Source organism: Cetorhinus maximus, chromosome 8 (assembly GCF_964194155.1).
Source record: "Cetorhinus maximus chromosome 8, sCetMax3.hap1.1, whole genome shotgun sequence".
Classification (NCBI taxonomy): domain Eukaryota; kingdom Metazoa; phylum Chordata; class Chondrichthyes; order Lamniformes; family Cetorhinidae; genus Cetorhinus; species Cetorhinus maximus.
Genome location: NC_135886.1, coordinates 124,873,495 through 124,893,307, shown reverse-complemented (window position 1 = coordinate 124,893,307; position 19,813 = coordinate 124,873,495). Strand labels below are relative to the sequence as shown.

General features: G+C 41.1%; 1 protein-coding gene across 2 annotated transcripts in view; it reads right to left on the bottom strand.

The window, feature by feature from the left end:
* The window catches only part of LOC144683943 (forkhead box protein O1-like), a 42,636-nt gene extending 33,552 nt beyond the window's left edge, over positions 1–9,084 (bottom strand). For both annotated transcript variants that reach the window (XM_078547553.1, XM_078547554.1), the window contains exon 1: positions 8,542–9,084. In XM_078547553.1, the coding sequence (XP_078403679.1) occupies positions 8,542–8,964 (423 nt within the window). In that variant the 5' untranslated portion in view covers positions 8,965–9,084. The remainder of the gene's footprint in view (positions 1–8,541) is intronic.
* Positions 9,085–19,813: the final 10,729 nt, after the last annotated feature.

Sequence of the window (19,813 nt, the reverse complement as noted above, 5' to 3'; positions counted from 1 at the left end):
TATACCATGGCCAGAAGCTGTCTGGGAACGCTGCATAATTTCCACTGCCATAAATGATGAAAAGCAAACTCCAGACAGGTCACTGTTATGTTCCTGCCAGTATTTTCAAGTCAAACAGAAAAATGTAACTAGCAGTATACCAGATAACACCGGGACTGAAATAGAAATAGAGTACATTTTAGCAGTATAATAGATACACCAGTCCACTGGACACTCAGTCAGTCACTCACCAACAATTTTACTGATTCCAGGGTATTGGAAATACCAATTCAGTTGTTATTCCATGGCAGAAGTAACTAGAAATGCTCTGTGATACTGAAGAGAATACAGTTAAGCCAGTAACAAATTCTTTAACTTAAAAAAAATTGCAGGGCTGAGCAGATGAGGTGGGTGGAGTGGGACTAGCTGAGTTACTCTTGCAGAGAGCCGACACAAAAACAATGAGTTGAATGGCCTCCTTCTGTGCTACAATTTACTTGTCAGCTTCTCTAAAAATTCCATCTCATCAGATCTGGCAAAATCTAAACTCAAGAATAACTGAAGGAACTAGGGATGACAAATCATATTCCTTTTCTTGGCACAAGTGACTAGAGCTTAAATGCTGATGCTCTTGTTTTCTAACAAAAGATTCAATGTGTAAGGTTAAGATGCTACATTTCAATAAGAATTAACTCTGAATTGATTTGGAGATTCCTTTAAGTTTTTTTTAAAAACGAAGTGACTCAAGCAGTGATTAATCTTTACTTTATTGTACATGCAGGGACTCTTATAACTAAACAGACAAAACGAACAGATTTAATACATTCTGACTTGTCAATCTCCTTTCAAGTTTACGCAAGTCCAATATTTCCAAAAAACCGTTGTGCTGGTTACATAACCAACAGCTGCAAGCCTGTTTACAGTCTCTGTACTGGGGTCTCAAATTTCAATCCCAGCCCTGGCCGAACAGATGCCCATACTTTTTTAATGACCTGAATGGCTGAACAGGGTCCAGGGTAGCAAACAAAGTCCCTTTGAAGAATCAGAATCCCTATCACCCCAAATCAGCTTTTTGATTTTTAATTTTGGGTATAAAACATTTTAAATTTTACAATTAAATGAGAAAAAGAAACAGTGAAATATGAGATCTATATTCTTCATAGATGTTTACTGAATCATAGAATAATTGATGAAAATTCTTTGAAGGGCCCAAGGCAAACAATTACCATGGTTGATGAAAAGTGAAAAGAGGATGTGAGAAACCAGAATAAGGTGAAGCTAAACTTGGGTTTGCAAAAGAACAAAAGCAAAATACTTACAATGCTGGGAATCCAAAATAAAAACAGAAAAGGCAAGAAATATTCAGCAAGTGTGGAGAGAAAAACAAAGTTAACCTTTTAAGTCAATGAACCTGGAGATGACAAAAGTTCAGTTGAAACTTTAACTTTTTTTCCCTCTCCATTGATGCTGCCTGACCTCCTGAGTGTTTCTAGCATTTCCTGTTTTTATTTGAGGTTTCTAAAGTTTATAGGTTCTCAGAGAATGGTAAAACAGCGGTAGGATGATAGTTCTACAGTTTTCAGGTGCCGAGAACAAATGAGGTGGGGTAGGAAGTTTTGCAGGAAGCTTATATTTCAACAATAAATATAAAAACAAAATACTCCAGAGGCTGGAAATCTGAAAAGTTCTGAAAAAACTCAGCAGGTCTGGTAGCATCTGTAGAGAGAGAAAAACAGAGTTAACATTTCAAGTCCAACGTGACTTCTTAAGAACAAGCTTTTTCTTGTGTCCATACTTCCTAGGAACTCAAGTGTAAGAATATGCAAGTCTTGGGGCAGTGTTACGCTTCATAGAGAGGTTATGAGTTGTCAAGATGAAAATGGAAAGAAACTAAATGTCCATGAAGTTGTTTACAGTACACAGAACTGATGTTACTGTAAAAGTTTTTAATACAGTAATGAACGTAGAAATCTATGACTTAGGAGGTGTAGGCCATTCGGCCCTTCAAGCCTGCTCCAGCATTCGATATCAGATCAGCCATGATCTTGGTGGTCTCGGCTCTATCTCCGTCTTCCCTCCATAACCCTTGACTCCCTTGTCCATCAAAAATCTAACTCAACCTTGAATAAATTCAATGACCCAGCCTCCACTGCTTCCTCTGGAAGAGAATTCCACAGGCTAACAACACTCAAAAAAAAAAAGTCCCTCAGCTCCATCTTAAAAGGGAGATTTCTTATTTTTAAAACTGTATCCCCTAATTCCAATCTCTCCGACAAGAGAAAACATCCACTCAGTATCTACCCTATTAAATCCCCTCAAGGTCTTATGTTTCAATAAGACCACCTTTCATTCTGCTCAACTCTAATGGGTAGAGGCCCAACCTGTTCAACTTTCCTTTATCCCAGGAATAAGTTGAGTGAACCTCTTCTGAACTGTTTCTAACACTGTTGTATCCTTTTTGAAATAAGGAGATCAATACGGAGCAGATGGTGAGATCATATCTGGAGTAATGGCCTGTACAGCTGCAGTAAAACTTCCCTACTTTTATATTTCATTCCCCTTACAATAAATACCATTATTCCATTTGCCTCCTTAATCACTTGCTGTATCTGCCTACTAATATTTTGTCATTCATGTACCAAATTTTGTAATCTCTCTCTATTTAAATAGCAGAGTGTTTTTCTATTCTTCCTGGCCAAGTGGACAACCTCACATATCCCCACATTATACTCCATCTGCAAAACTTTTGCCCACTCACTTAGCCTATCTATAATCACTTTGTAGGCTCTTTACCTCGTCTTGATAACTTACTGTCCTACCTAACTTGGTGTCATCAGCAAATTTAGCTACCATACATTAGGTCCCTTCATCCAAGTCATTGATATAGATTGTAACTAGTTGAGGTACCACTGATCTCTGTGGCACTCCACTAGTTACAACTTGCCAAACCAAAAAAAGACCCATTTATCCCAACTCTCTGCTTCTTGTTAGCTAATCAACCCTGTATCCATACTAATATGCTATTCCCTACATCATGAGCTCTTATCTTGTGTAGTAACCTTTTGGAAATCCAAGTAGGCCACATCTACAGGTTCCCCTTTATCCACCTTGCCTGTTACTTTCTGAAAGAACTCTAATAAAATTGTTAAACACAATTTCCCTTTCACAAAACCATGTTGGCTCTACCTAATCCAATATAATTTTGTAAGTATCCTGCTATAACCTCCTTAATAATGGATTCTAGCAATTTCCCTAAGATAGATGTCAGGCTAACTGGCCAGTAGTTTCCCGCTTTCTGTCACCCTCGTTTCATGAATAATGGTGTTATATTTAGCTATTGTCCAATCTATAGGGAACTTTCCAGAATATAAGTGATTTTGGAAGATTATAACAAATGCCCCTACTATCTCTGCAGACACTTCTTCTAAGACCCTATGATGCAGGCCATCAGGTCCAGGGGACTTGTCAGCCTTTTGGTTTTCCCTGTACCTCTTCCCTGGTGATTGTTTCAAGGTCCTCCCCTCTCTTTCACTTCTTGATTTAAGTGTCTTTGGAAAGTTTTGTAAGTCTTTTATCGTGAAGACAGACACAAAATACCTGTTCAACGCTTCCACATTTTCTTGTTTTCCATTAATAATTCCAGACTCACTCATTAGAGGACCACCCCTTGCCTTAGCTACTCTTTTCCTGTTTAAATACTTGTAGAAACTTTTACCGTTTTTATATTTCTAGCTAGCTTTCTCTCATTTCTCTAATTTCTCCCTCTTTAGTCATTCTTTGCTGGTTCTTAAAATCTATCCAACCCTATGAGCTACCACTAATCTTCGCAGACTTGAACAGTGTTTCTTTCAATTTGATGCTATCATTAATTTCCTTATTTGGCCATGGGTGATGCATGATTCTCCTAGAGTGTTTTATTCTCACTGGGATAAATCTTTGGTGAGTGTTATTAAATATCTTCTTAAAAGTCTGCAATTGCATTTCTACTCTCCTACCTTTTAACCTAGTTTCCCAGTCCACTTTAGCCAACTCTTGCCTGTATAATTACCATTATTTAGCTTTAAACCCACAGTTCTCACCTTCAAACTGAATGCAAAAATCTATCATGTTATGATCGCTGTCACCTAGTGGTTCCTTCACTATGAGGTTAGTGGTTAATCCTGTCTCATTACCAGGTGTAGAATAGCCTGGTCTGTGGTTGGAGCTATATGTACCGCTCTAAGAAATTGTCCCGAATACACTCTGCAAACTCATTTTCCAGGCCACCTTTGCCAATCTGATTGGCCAATCTACACATGGATTAAAGCTACCCATGATTGTTACCTTCTTACATGCCCCATTTATTTTTTCCTCTATACTCTGTCCTACAGCGTAACTACTGTTAGGGGACTCACAACAATAGAACTATACCTTAATGTATATCACCAATTAAATTACACCAAACAATTCAGCAATACATTCTGACAACATTTCCATTTTTGGCCAGTTTTGAGAGGACTGCTTTTCCCATGGTGTAGCACTAGAATCTATCAGCATATATTATTTACTAATATGAAAACATGTATTTCCTGTTACATAACAACATTATAGGCAAATTTCTTGCAGTCAGTTCTTTCAGTCATCTGGAATGTGCATACACTCACCCACCAACAGAAAATGGTTTGGTAATATGCAATTGGAGATAATTTCCAACCCCACTGTCTGGGGAGTAAAGAGGCAGATGGATTGCCCACCCATATAGAACTCATCCGACTTTCATACCACTGATTTGACATGTTGACCCCAAGACTCAAGAGAAAAAAAGACTTAAAAAGATATAGGGAGCCAAACAATTCATCATGGGTTCCAACTGCAGCCTAACTGCCAGATGATTTTCTGTTAGAATTTTTTTCTCCCCTCATCTTAACATGCAAGTACTTTTTATTAGTTTATTCCTCTCTCCTAAAAATCTTTTTTCTGGACAATTAAAAAAGATATTTTGTTGACAAACACAGAGAGCATGCGAGGGAGACACAGAGCAAGCGAGTGAGAAATAAATGGCATTCACAAGACCACAAAGAACATGTAAATAGCTGAGGGAGGAAACAACGCAGGTAAAAAATGGAAGTTTGGAAAACTGGACCAGCACAGCAGACTTCAGCAGGCAAAAGCCTGGAAGATGAAAAGGGCAGGGTCAGCACCAAGGCTGCAAATTGCCTTGCCAGCAGTGTTTGAGTGGAAGGTCTCCACCCTAAACATTAATCTACTCCTTCTCCCTGTCCCCAGAAAGGCTCACACACCCATATCACATTGCCAGCGCAAAGAGAAAGTGGGAGCTATAGTTAAGGTCTGAAGTTATTGAAATCAAAATGAAGGCCAGAAGGTTACAAAAGTATTAAGTATAAAGATGTCATCCTATTCTCAACCTGGATCAAGCTTCATTAGAAAAACATAGAAGGCCAAAGAGGGACTAGTCAACAAAGTGTGGATGGGCGGGGTGCAGAAGCCTGAGAAATGGGACAAACCCAATTTAGGTTTCAGTCTACCTCAGCAGAGAGGAAATAGGATATTTCAAAAGCCCTGATGTGGAAAGTGGCATCATGAGGAAGATATGACAGAGACAGAAATTGGGAGAAGTAAATGGGAAACTTACAGCAAATCTGGTGGGAAGAAGTGCACTCCAGAGGTTATGGGAATCGGTGCGTTAAGGTCAGTGCAAAGCCTGTTCCAAGGGATAGGATGGGAAACAAATCATGTGAAAGGTAAGGACGGAGTAGAAATTTTAAGCAAAATTTATTAAATTCCATAACATTCTGCCATACAGCTGTATAATAATTTACGGTGGCATCTGGTGTGAATAACTGCACTTTACTGACAAGAGGTAACTTCTTAAGACATTTGAAGGATCGGGTAACATGGGGCTGATACTAGAAAATTTCAATAGCATTTAAACATTCATGTTTCACAGCAAATATCCTATCAAACCTCTGATACCACATTACAAATGCAATACAAAAAAAACATTACTGGCTTTGTAACCTTGGGGCTGAACCAGGCACTCACAACCAGGTGCCAAACCATATTACCATCTAATTAACCAACACAAGCCTACTTACTGCAAATCAATCTGGTGACCTTGAAGGGACAAGTCAAAATACATAAAACTCCACGTTAACAGAACAATAATACATTGTATTGCAGGTATTCTATTTCTGATGCTGTTTTATAAAGACAAAGAGTATATGCTCCACAAGGAATGTCACAAGAGGTTTACTTTGCAATTTGCAAAATATACCTGACTTTGAGGATGAATCTTTCAGAGTGGTATGGTACAGGTTTTGTGGGAAGGCATTGAAAGATAAAGGCTGTTTGCCTTTGAAAATGGCTATTAAATCAATCATGTGAGAGGCCAGACAGAGGCCGCTGCTGGACTGGAGCCTGTAGGTCTACCCATAACCATTGTTGACTGAACACTCCAAATAAGCATGCTTTATATTATATAACCAGTCTCAGAAAAAAAGATTGCGTAATTGTAATTTTAATCAGAGGCAAGATTGCAAATAATTCTAATCTTTTACAAACAATATTCTAAATTTAAAATATTACACATATCAATACAATAACAAATACTTTTACTCCCCTCATGGCTTTTAGTAAATACACAATGTGTGATGCGGTCATAAGGTATTTTAGATTGAGGCTAGCTAGCACTACCTCCTAAAAGACCAGGTGCAACAGAATATGAACTTCATAGAAAAATCAGCCTCATCAGTCACATAATCAAAATCATTCTAAGAATCATCATGATGAGGGCACAAAACAGAACCTGACCATAGATATAAGAACATAAAGGAAAAGGAACAAGAAATGCAATATTTGTACTAAGATTTATAAGAGAGAGCAATAGAAGTCCAAAAAGATGTATACCTGTGCTTTATAGATTACACCAAGGCATGAACAGATGTTTGAAATGCTACATAAATCTTTCCCTTCTACGTCCAAGTTAAGACTGCTTCAGAAAATACCAGGGCCAACAGCAGCAGTCAGAATAGGCAATGAATGCAGCTAATGGATAGCTATAAAAAAGCATGCAACAAGGTTGTGTTTTAACTCCAGATCTTTTCTGTCGTTAGAGTGAAATGAATAGAAGATATCTATCAGAGTTACCAGGAATTGCAGTAGGTGGACAGAATATAAATAATCTGAGATACATGGAAGACAGTAATTATGGCTGATACAGAGGAAAATCTACAAAGACTTCTAGGCACAAATGTAACAAACAGCAACATATGGATTATCATTAAACTGCAGCAAAACATTGTGCACAGTAATATCAAAGAAAGGATTATATCTAGACGTAAAATAACAGTGGAATTGAAAGAAATAAGAAAATGATTCTACCTAACTTATCTGGGTAACCTAATAACATCTTATGGGAAAAGTGATCAAGACATCAGAAAGTGCAAACGTCACAAAAACATCAGAACTCTTTAGAAATAAGGACATCTCTGTGGAAAGTAGAATGAGGTTACCAAAACGTTACACCTGGTTAACGTTATTTTGTGAATGCAGAAGTTGGAATCTAAGCAAAATAATGGAAGATAAACTATAGACTACAAGAGATGTAGTTTCTGAGACACATGATGAGGATTAGTTGAGAATGTTTTGAAGAAAGCAGGCACACAAGAATAACTTGAGAGGATCACCAAGAGACAACTACAATTCTTTGGGGGTGTACTTAAAGAAACTAGGACATATGGTAGTGAGACTGGGGAAATTGAGGGCAGCAGAGCAAGAGGGAAACAAAGGAGGAAATATTCTGACAGCTTGAGAAGCAGAACAGGTACAAGATATGACAACAACTCAAATATGTGGCTGCTATAAAATGCTGTGAAAGATGGAGAGTCATGATCACCGATGTTGTAAAACATTGCATCTGAAGCCGCCAGATCGCTCCTGGTCCCTCCCAAGTTACCCGATCTTAGACAGATCAAAACCAAAGGCACTACAACTGGTCCCCCTGCACGGTCAGTTTTTAAAGGAAAAAAAGGGCAGGTACTCTGCTCGAGTAGTATCGAGTGACAATACTGAAAAGCACATCTTAACTGAGGGCATGATCAAGCTCAACTACAATGCCCTCCCACGAAGAGATTGTCAACATAATCAAGCAGATTGCTGCTGATGGTACAGCCATACCCTGCATGAGTCAGTTCTGGATGATGTAGATCTCACTTTTAGTATAGGATATGCTGAAAACAAGCAAATCTGATCTTCAAAATATTTGGAAGTGTGAAATTAAAAAAAGGGGGAAAAAAAGATGGTAATAAATGCTGGCCTAGCCAGCAACGCCCACATTCCGTAAATGAATTTTAAAAAAGCAACCAATAATCATGGCTATAAATCAAATTACTGCTGACCTTCAACAGTAATGCAATACGCCAGCACACTTAATCGTGTATCAACAAGAGTTTCAGTCATTGAAACGAACAATAATTCTTAATTTATGATCTGGAACCAAATCCAAGCATCAGATGATTCAAAATAAACACTAAACTCCCACCATCCCAAGAACTGAATTCTTACCTTCCATCCAGCTGAACTGTTGCTATCTCCCTTGTCCTTGAAGTAAGGCACAGATTTGACCATCCAGTCATAGATCTGAGATAGAGTCAGCCTCTTGTCAGGAGAACTCTCAATTGCTTTGGTGATAAGGTCAGCATACGATTGATGGCCCCATGCATTCCTTCTAGCGGAACTCTTCCGTTGAGCACTTGTTGCACCAACTTGGGAACAAACCTCTGCATTCAGACTAGTTTCACTCTCTGATTTTACAGCACTAGAATCGGAAACATCCTGCTTTTCTTCTTCAGTTGGGGTTCCTGAGGCAGAGTCCTCCTGTTTGACAGTTGTTAGATCTGGTCTCGGCAAAGGCCAAGTGCAGGATCTGGGGCGGCTCTGTGGTTCAAAGTCTGGGTCGATCTCAGCCTGTGATACTTCTTCAGCCATAACTGACAAAATGTTTTACACAAAAAAATCTTAAATTCAAACACAGTGGCTTTTTTCTTTCCTTAAATAAAAGGCCATGACTACTGCCCTATAAAATGCATGTCGTTTCCAATTCATTCAAATCTTCCACGTCTTAGAAAAAAAAAAATTTTGCATCTTTATTAAAGGAAAAAGATCCAGGTGTTGTCCCAATTATTCGTAAAGTCAGAGGTACAAGCACATGCTTAAATATGCTGGTACTTCTCAGCAGTTACAATTTTGATTTCAAACGAAGGTCAGTTTTAGTTCCAGATAATTAAGGCAATGTAATTCCAACCATGAGGAAGAAAACTGGCACCCACTGTAATATGTTCTGACACGTCCCTTCCAGTATTTACACATGCTCTGCATTCAAAGTACAACTACTCTTAAACACTTTGCGTCTTTCCTATCATAGCGAATCCGATTTGCTGATTATAAACCATATAATACTGCACGATCTCAACACGCCAGTAGAATCAGATTTCATATAAATGTTGAAAGCGACGTTCACCAAATTATCTTTAATCTTGTACAGCAACCTGACATGGCGACTTCAGTAAGAACAACGTAATGGACAAAAAAGAAAACTTGCTTCGGCATGGGAATAATTGCAGTCAGTAACTTCGGTTTTAAGTTCCGTCAGAATTCACAAAATTGGTAAAATTCCCAAAAGAGCGTCGTTTTCTTCCTGTGTAACAAGTATCACCAAAATGGTGCGTTGGGAGCCCGTTCTCCTCCTGTGGAATACAGAATCTTCTTTCATTTGATGCAAAAAGGCAGTGTAAAAAGTGAAAATTAATTCCTGATGGCGTTCTATTCTGTTTCTGCCGGATTCAGAACAACTCTTGTCAGATACTTCACTAAATTAAACTGTGCACTGTTAAGAGGAGGTGGAGGGGGGAGAAGGAAGGTTGGAGTTTCTAGACAAAGTTTTCAACGTGCATCCCTCAGATTAAACCCGTCGTGATTTCTCAAGGAGCCATTCGAAGTAGCGGGGTCTCCAAGGCCCGCGGCGAGTTGTCTTTTTCCTAAAGGCGACAAGGAGTTGCTGCTGCTTCTTCTACCCTCACTCGCTGAGACCCGGTCGGGTTCCCACCACAGGGCCCGGCCACAAGGCGCCTTCACTCCAAGCGACCATCTTGACGACGAGGGCGGCAAAAAAAAGCACCGCAGATGGCAAACGTTGTGCCTCCAAGTTGAGGGACGGGGGGGTTGGGTTGGGGGGGGATGCTCCGATTTGCCTACCGGACACTTGGGTGGCAGCAGAAGCAGCGGCCTCCGCCGGGACCGCCGACAAACTTCATTGGAAGCGAATCCGCAGCAGGGACGCGGGATGTCGGTCGGATTATATTAAAATCTCCCCAAACCCGAGCCGCGCCCGCTTAGATTCTTTTGAAATATATATATATTTTTTTAAAACATTTGCTTTCCCTTTTCTCTCTGTTTTGACCCGTTTGGCTGCTTTTGACGCGTATTCATGGCGTAGAACACAGCACCGCTTGACGCAAACGAGGGGGTGGGGAGGGGGGAGGCAGAGCGGAGGACGGAAGATGGCGGCCAACCGCCGTGGCATGATGGGAATTGTAGTCCTCCTGAAGCCGCTCTCCAAGCGCTCGGGCGGGAACTCCGGCAGACCAGGAACTACGCTTCCCAGAGCGCACCGCGGTCCGCCCTAACGCTCCAACAACAACCTGGATTCATACTGCGCCCCGAGGCGCTTCAGCCGCGACTTCGGACCGGCTTTAGCTCTAATCGCTCTGTGCCAGCTGGCTGGATCCAATCATCGTTAAATTTAGTCGATAGTGTTCTATTCTGGATGGGATTGCATTCTCAGCTAGACTTCCTGTTTATTTTCTCGCTCTCCCTTTGCAGCATAAAGCGGATCGAAAGTGCCACGGCGATGGAGCTGACGCCAGGCGTTTGCCGCGGTGCCTGTTGGGAGCTGTAGTCCTGAACCTCGGCCTGTCCTGCTGCTTCCGGCGGCCGGGAGGCGGAAATGGACTACAACTCCCAGCAGGCAGCGGAACACGCGTCTCCCTCTTTAAAAGCCCAAAAAACAACTCATCTACGTGGATACCCTTTAATCACGAGTGAAGTAAAACGTGCTTTTCTTATGATTGACAAGTCAACCAAACAAATGCCCCAATATTTTGGTTAGCAACGTTTTAAAACAGGATGTTAACAAAGCCCGTTAGCCAATAAAAAGCGGGCGGTGTCTGTCACTCAAATGTGTAAGAAATAGATACAATAGTGCAGCATGTGACAAGGTCTCCATGTTATGAACAACGTTACCCCAGTTTACAATGTTTCTTTGCAGGCTAATAGGTTTTCTGATGGTCCGATTATTTTAATACCCGTATAAACAAAAACACCAAGCTTAATAAAGTTGGTAATAAAAATAAAAACAGAATTACTTGGAAAAACTCAGCAGGTCTGGAAATGGTAATAAAAATGTTTGCCCGACAGCAGTTCCAACACAGTTAGAGCATTTTAAACTGAAATCTCAATATATTGAAGATTTGAGCATATCATTTGGACTTGACACTCCAATGCAGTGTCGAATGCCAGAATCGGTTCATTTGAATTACTTTTGAATGGGACGTGGATGTTAAAAGGTAGCATTAAAATGAACTGGTCAATCATCTCACTGCAGTTTGTGGGATCTTTTTACAAAATGATAACGGTATTGCCTACCTCAGCAACACTCGTTGCACTTTAAAATAATTAATTGAATGTGAGACATTTTGAATCATTTCTGTAAGATATATGCCACTCTTTTATTGTTTTAGTATTTACTCTGAAGCAAACGTCGAAGATGCATATTTCGTCTTGTTACAATTTGGGAGACTTCTGTATTTATAGTCAAGGTTAAAATGGAGGTTATCTTTCTTTATATTACAACAGTGGTTAGACTTCAAAATACTTTGGCTGTAAACAGGATATCTTGAGCTCAAGAAAGGTGCTATATGCAAATTCTTCTTTTAAACTTTCAAATGAAGACTCGAACTGTCTCCAATTTCCATGGCCAGTTTTTGATTTGTAGATTAGTCAAGATGCAGAATCTTGGTCCTAGATGTGAATCAAATTATGGTTGTTTGTCCTTTAACAAAAACAAAAATTGCTGGTCAGCAGGTCTGACAGCATCTTTGGGGAGAAAGACAGAGTTAACATTTCGAGTCCATATGACTTCTTCAGAACTGATTTCCATCATCCACAGTATTTTGCTTTTATCTTGTTGTTTGTCCTTTGTTGCCAGTTGTGGCTCTGTTGGTAGCACTCTTGCACCTAAGTCAGAAGGTTTGGGTTTAAGTCCTACTCCAGGCCTTGAGCACAAAAAGCAAGGCTGACACGCCAGTGCAATACTGATGGAGTGCTGCACTGTCAGAGGTGTCATCTTTCGGATGAGGCATTAAATCAAGGCATTGTCTGCCCTCTCAGGTGTATGAAAAGATCCCATGGCACTATTTGGAAGAAGAGCTGGGGAGTTCTCTCCAGTGACCTGGCCGATATTTATCCCTCAATCAATATCACACAAACAGATTGTCTGGTCATTATCACATTGCTGTTTGTAGGAGTTTGCTGTGTGCAAAGTAGCAGCTGTGTTTTCTACATTACAACAGTGATTGCACTTTAAAAGTGCTTCATTGACTATAAGAACTCTGGGATGTTTGTTGGTCATGAAAAACCTGGTATAAATGCAAGTCTTTACTTAATTAACATCACAAAATCAGATTGGTCTTTGTCACAAAAACAGAAAATGCTCAGAAAACTGAGCAGGTTTCTCTCTCCACAGATGCTGCTAGACCTGCTGAGTTTTTCCAGCATTTTCTGTTTTTGTTTCAGATTTCCAGCATCCGCGGTACTTTGCTTTTATCTTGGTCTTTGTCACATTCTGTCTGCGGGAGCATTCTGTGTGAAGTTGGATGGTATGTTTCCTACATAATGACAGTGACTACACTTCAAAAGTACTTAACCCCCTGCTCTTCTTCCAAATAGTGCCATGGGATCTTTTACATACACCTGAGAGGGCAGACAATGCCTTGGTTTAATGCCTCATCTGAAAGATGGCACCTCTGACAGTGCAGCACTCTGTCAGTATTGCACTGGCATGTCAGCCTTACTTTTTGTGCTCAAGGCCTGGAGAGGACTTAAACCCAAACCTTCTGACTTAAGTGCAAGAGTGTTACCAACAGAGCCACAACTGGCGACAAAGGACAAGTTTTATAAATACAAGTTGTGTCAGAATTCAGGAACTCCCTCCCTAACCCAACCACACTTTGGGTTTACCTAAAGCAAACGGACTGCAGCGATTCAAGAAGGTGGCTTACCATCACCTTCTCAACAGCAATCAGGGATTGGCAATACTCACATACAATGAATGAATTTTAAAAAAATACTTTTTTGTGTTGATTCTAATTGTGTTGATTCATGCTAATCAGACATAGGAGCATTTTCCAATTGCTGGTAAGTATCAAAGTATATGAGTTTACAGATTAATACTTATCATGGTTGACTTTACGGACAAAAGAGCTTTATTCTAACAGAAATCAGGTGTCAAAAGCAAATGGCCACCAGATGTCCAAGAGACTACCTTTCACACCTTATCTGCTTATTTGTTGGAAGCAGTTACTTTCTCAAATGCCTGGTCGTTTTAGTACCTTAGATCAAGGTAGAAATATAATTGAGGAACAGTCCATGGTCCCCAATTGCCACTTCCTTAACCATGAGAGAGGTCTGCAAGAGTTCCACGTGTGTTAAAACTGCTAAAGGAAACTGTCAGGAGTGTATCTTCTTATTCTGAAATGGTTTGTGCATTGTTCAAGTACTTCACTTCAGCACTAAAAGACATTCATGGCATGTAAACAGGGCATCAAAATGACGAAGAAATATTTTGAATTAATAAATTAAGAGAAGTGGATTACAAAGAGTGACACTGAATATACAGCACAGAGAGAAAGAAAACCATGCATTTATATAGCACATTTCACAACCCCAGATGTTTCAAAGCACTTTACAGCCAATGAAGTACCTTTGGGGTGTAGTCACTGTTGTAACATCAGAAATGCCACAACCAGTTTGTACTCTGACAAACAGCAATGTGATCATGGCCAGATAATCTGTGTTTTGAGACGTTGATTGAGGAATAAATATTGGCCACGACATCAGGAAGAACTCCCTTGCTCTTCTTCAGAACAGTGGCCATGGGATCTTTTACATTCACCTGAGAGGGCAGACAGGAACTTGGTTTAGCATCTCATCTGAAGAACAGCACAGCACTTCCTCAGTACAACAGTGGAGTGTCATCCTTAATTTTCCTCCTGAAGTCCTGGGGCTGGAGTTTACGGACCCCCGCTGGGTCACATAAAATATGAGGGGTATCTAACCCACCACCTTCTCACCCATCCCCGAGCTGTCCCCTATAATACTGGGGGGGCCAGGTGGCGGTGATTGGCCTCCACCATATGAAAATAAATAATTAGGGGTTGATTGAGCTTGTTTACATGCCAATTGACCCCCCACCCCCCCACCCCCCAATTATTCTGTCCATGCCAGGGCCCAGGAGAGCAGGGTGCAGACGGTGCCAAACACCCAGGGGCTGGGGAGGCCTGGACACTGTGTTGTAAATGGAGTTTCTCGTTGTCCAGGCTGCAGCCAGAGCTACTGACCTGACAGACTGGGTGAGAAAAAAAATACACCTGTCAGGCTGAAGGTTCTTATTTTTAAAAATCCGGTCTGTCAGTGTCAGGTCAATTTCATCAGTTGCTTCGCTGCTGCTTTCGCCCTTCAGGCAGCTTCGTGGGTCTAATTTATTTATTTTGAAAAGCCCGCCAGAAATCCACGAAGCTGCCCGAAGGTCAGCAGCAGCACAGCAACTGTCAGGAGAGTGTTCTTGCTTCAAAAAAATTGGTAAGTCAAATTCCTGTAATTTTAGAACCATTTGGATGCTGTGTGTGTGGGGGGGTTGGCGGGGGGGGAGGTTAGAGGGGGGAGATTGGTGGTGGTTGGGGGTTGGGGTGGAGGTTAGAGGGGATTGTGGGAAATTGGAGGGGTTGGGGAGTAGGTTAGAGGTGGTTGGGGGGAAATTAGGAGGGAGGGGGGCTGGGGGAAGTTTGGATGGGGTGTTGGGGGTAATGTTAGAGGGGTTTTGGGGGAAGTTGGAGTGGGGAGTGGGGAGAGGTTAGATGGAGTTTGCAAGTGGCGTAGGAAGAGGAGTTTGGGGGAAAGATAGCTACAGAGTTAAATTGTTTTTGTAAATGTAGTGGTTTCTTTGTAGCCACTTCTTAACATCAGTTAATTGCCCTGTGATTAATTATCCTTAAAGAATCAGCATTGGGCCTCCACTTTCACCATTGCCACAGTCACTCTGCCTACTGCATAGAGGTGTAATGAAAGAAAGGCAAAGCCTACATTTATACAGTACTTTTTACAATGTCCCAAATCACTTTACAGCCAAATAAGTACTTTCGAGTTGTAGTCACCAGTATAATGTAAGCAATGTTATCAAATGGCAGAGCAGGCTCGAGGGGCCGAATGGCCTACTTCTGCTCCAAATATATATGTTTGTATGCCATTCTGGGATGGATGAGATGAACTGGGCTAGATGGCCTTTGACATCCATAATTATCTTGGAAATAGAGGGTAAAATCATGGCTGGAGTTCTGTTTATTTTGTTGCTAATGTAAGTTTACTGTGAGCAGGTTTTGTGGGGTGAGATTGCTTGGGTAGGAGTGCATAATGGGCTCATAGTGAATCAGTAACCTGTTTTACACTGCACATGATTCTCAAGAATCTTTTTCTTTGACTTCAATCTTGTCCTTTTGTCTACTTACCTATTATCTCACTCCATTTTGGTGCTTTTAATGAGTTTTTTGAGGTATTGAAATATCTCTCCAATGCTATTCACTGGCAGTGAAGATGTATATTGTATAATCATTCCACTTTGTTGCTCAGGGGTCATTTGATATTTCTACCCTGTGAGACTACTGATAAAATAGAATCCAATTGCACCCCTTGTATGAAATAATTATATTGAATAATATCATGCACACCGGCAGAAGAAAATCTCTACTCCTACAGAATGGAAAAGGTCTTCTGCAGTTTATCTGGGTTGCAAGTATTGAATCTTGCCCCCAAATATGAATTTACTGTCACCATGTCCATATGGTACAATGTGCAGAACTTATTAATGAGGGCTGAGGAAGTCACCAAAATCACCAAAATCTGCACAATGTTATAAATAACTAATGGAATATTTTCCTGTCGAATTAAAATATTGCACAATGCTGTTAAAGTAAAATTTGTACTTTCTGGTTTGTTTAGTAACCATGGTGGAATCGACCATAGGGCGCACACAGAATAAACAATGCATTATATGGCTGCTGCTCTTAATATTAATGACCCATTCTGCATATATATCAGACAATATTTGTAACCAGATGCCAACAGTGGGTGTTATTATTTTACTAGGACCTTTCAGTGATTGTTTGATGAATTGATTAGTAAATCTTGAAAGCGGAAAAATAACATACATGATTGAGTGGGAGGATTAAATTGGGGGGGGTGGGGGGGAGGAAGAATTAAGGGACCCAGAAACAAGAGAAGCACCAGGGCCATAAATATTCCCCTTGATTCTGGCAGGCAGGAAGAAGTGGGAAGCCTATCGTTTCAAAAAGGTTTTTAACAGGGTGAGAAGGAAGGAGGATACTACCTTTGGGAGTGGTGTACCTTTTGCGTATTGGGGGCACCCCCGCAGATACTAGCCTCCCCACTTCCTCCCTGCCTACACTGCAAAACCCTCACCCTCCTCCCTAAGGTGCCCGATCCCCTCCCTGCCCAATACCCCGACTTACCTGAGGCCAGGATCCATTGGAGCCTTAATCTTGGGCCTGCTTGCAGTCCCAGCAGCGCCCACTACTGAGCTCTGGTGCTGCCAGGACTGCAAGAGCCAGTGAGGGGTGGAAGTCCCACACATCCCTTGTCCTTGCTGCCGGAAATATGTTGATGCTGCGGGGCAGATTTTTTCTCGTCACTCAGTTTCTGATCAACTTTTTAGTTGGGCGGGGGGAGGGCGGAGTGGGTGCAAGCAGTACAACCACCATAAAATGCAGCCCCTGGAGTGGGACGTGAACACAGAACCTTGTGACTCAGAGACAAGAGCGCTAACAGCTGAGTCACAGCTGAAACAGAAACGAGTCATTTGTCCCAAAGAACCTGCGTTGTATTCACATTCCACACCCGCCTCCTCCCATTCCATCTACCTCATCTCAGCTTTCTGTGTATCTTTCTATTCCATATTCCATATACTTGTCTAGTTTCCTTTTGGAAGCATCTAAGCTATTTGCCACAGCTATCTTACAAGTAAAGACATTTTTCCTTAATGCCATATTGGACTTATTGCTAACAATTTTGTATTTATGGTCCCTAATTTTGCAAAGATACTCTCCACAGCTGCTCTATCCAACCTATTCAAAATTCTAAAGATCTCTGTCAGGTCACTTCAAAGCCTCTTTACAGAAGAAAAAGCCCCAACCTTACCAATCTTTCCTGGTAGTTGTAATCTCAGTTCTGGTACGATTGCTGTCAATCTTTCTTGGACTTTCTCCAGTGCGATTATGCTCTTATCTCAGATTTTGCCAACAAAGAGCCAAGTAGCTTATTTTAGCTAGAAAATGAACTAGAGGGTAAGTTATGACACTATTCACATTACAAGCCTAAGGTGGATAAATGTCAGGCACCAGAAAAGTTGCACCCAAAGATCCTTAAGGAAATAATTTTAAAAATTGGTAGCAAAAGTGATCCAGGAGCAGTCAGGCCAGTCAGTTTTCTGTCCACTGCAGAAGGAGGAGCCCTTTGCAGCTGAATTGCATTTCCAATTTTTCTTTCCGCATTGTGGTAATTACATGGAAAAGACTCGCATCAAAAGCAGTTACTCTTGTGTTAAATCTGTTAAAAAGCATTGGAAAAATATTTCATTACAAATGTAATTTAAAACCATAGAGATCAGCATGGTCACAAAGTAGGTGATGAAATATTACATGAAATACTACAGTGTACCAATCCTGCTAATACATGAGAATGACATTAGTGCAATATAGTTATGATTGGATAATTTTAGCTGTAGCGTTAGGTTAATATCCTGAGGTTTTCAAGCACTTTAATCTGTCAAGTAAGTTTTGCATTCACCACCAACAGAAGATGAACAAAAACAGATGAACAAAAATAGAAGATGAACAAAAATAAAATATTACAGATGCTGGAAACCTTGAAATTAAAAACAAAAAAATGCTGGAAATACTCAACAGGTCAGTCATAAACCTGTTACAACACTAACCTTTTCCAGTTCCAATGAAAGATCAACTAACTGAAACATTAACATTAATTAATTGGATATTGTCTGTGGCATTGCGAGCATGGAAGCAATTAACCACAAAATGTCTACCCTTATCTTTTGACAGGCTGGCTTTTTTTTATTCATTCATGGGACGTGGGTGTCACTGGCTAGCCCAGCATTTATTACTCATCCCTAATTGCTATTCAGAAGGTGGTGGTGAGCTGCCTTTTTGAATTGCTGCAGTCCATGTGGCGTAGGTACACCCACAGTGCTGTTAACAAGTTCCAGGATTTTGACCCAGCGACAGTGAATGAACGACAATATATTTCCAAGTCAGAATGGTGAGTGACTTGGAGGGGTACGTCCGGGTGGTGGCATTCCCATGTGTCTGCTGCTCTTATCCTTCTAGATGGTAGTGGTCGTAGGTTTGGAAGGTGCTGTCTGAGGAAGTTTGGTGAGTTGCTGCAGTGCATCTTGTAGATGGTACACACTGCTGCCACCATGCGTGGGTGGTGGAGGGAGTGAATATTTGTGAATGGGGTGCCAATCAAGCAAGCTGCTTCGTCTTAGCTGGTGTCAAGCTTCTTGAGTGTTGTTGAAACTGCACTTATCCAGGCAAGCGGAGAGTATTCCATCACATTCCTGACTTGTAGATGATAGACAGGCTTTGGGGAGTCAGGAGGTGAGTTAGTCACTGCAGGATTCCTGCAACACCTTACCAACATGTGGAAAGTATAAAGAGGAACATGTAATAACAAATTAAAAATACATTTAATATCCATTTCTCTGTTCGAAATAGATATACAGCAAATAATTTTATGTGCAAAATGCAAAATAATGCTGGAAATCTGAAGTAAAAACAGAAAATTCTGGAAATACTCAGCAAGTCTGGCGGTATCTACGAAGAGAGAAATAGAGTTGTTATTTCAGATCTGTGACCTTTCATCAAAACTGAAAAAATTTAGACGTGTACCATGTCTTAATCAAGTACAGAGGCAAAGAAAGAGAGGAGGGGAAAGAATAACAGGGAGCATCTGATAGGCTGGAAGGAAGGAGAAATTCAATGACAAAAGGGAAAATGGATTTCTCCCATTGTTTTAAGAGAACCATATTTTTTGAGTGAGGTGACACAGGACATGAATTAATAAGTGGATATTTCATCTAGGGCAACACTGTTGAAGAATCTGTTTTCCCCATTGACATAGCTAGGAGCAGAGTTTTGCCCTCGGATGGCGTGCGGGCCCCACCTGCTCGGCGGTGGGCAGACAGCCGACCCCCGCCACCGAAACGGGGCCCGCCACCATTTTGAGTGGGCGGGCCAATTAAGGCCCGCCCAGCGGCCTGCCCGACAGGAAGCGCTATGCACTTCCTGTTCCGGGGGTGGGGGGGAAGGAAATCCCTATCTGTCAATGTGCGCTCTTTCGCGCATGCACGTGCAAGAGCGCACTGCTCTCTGAGGCAAAGTGCTGTCTCAGGGAGATCAGTGACAGGTAAGTA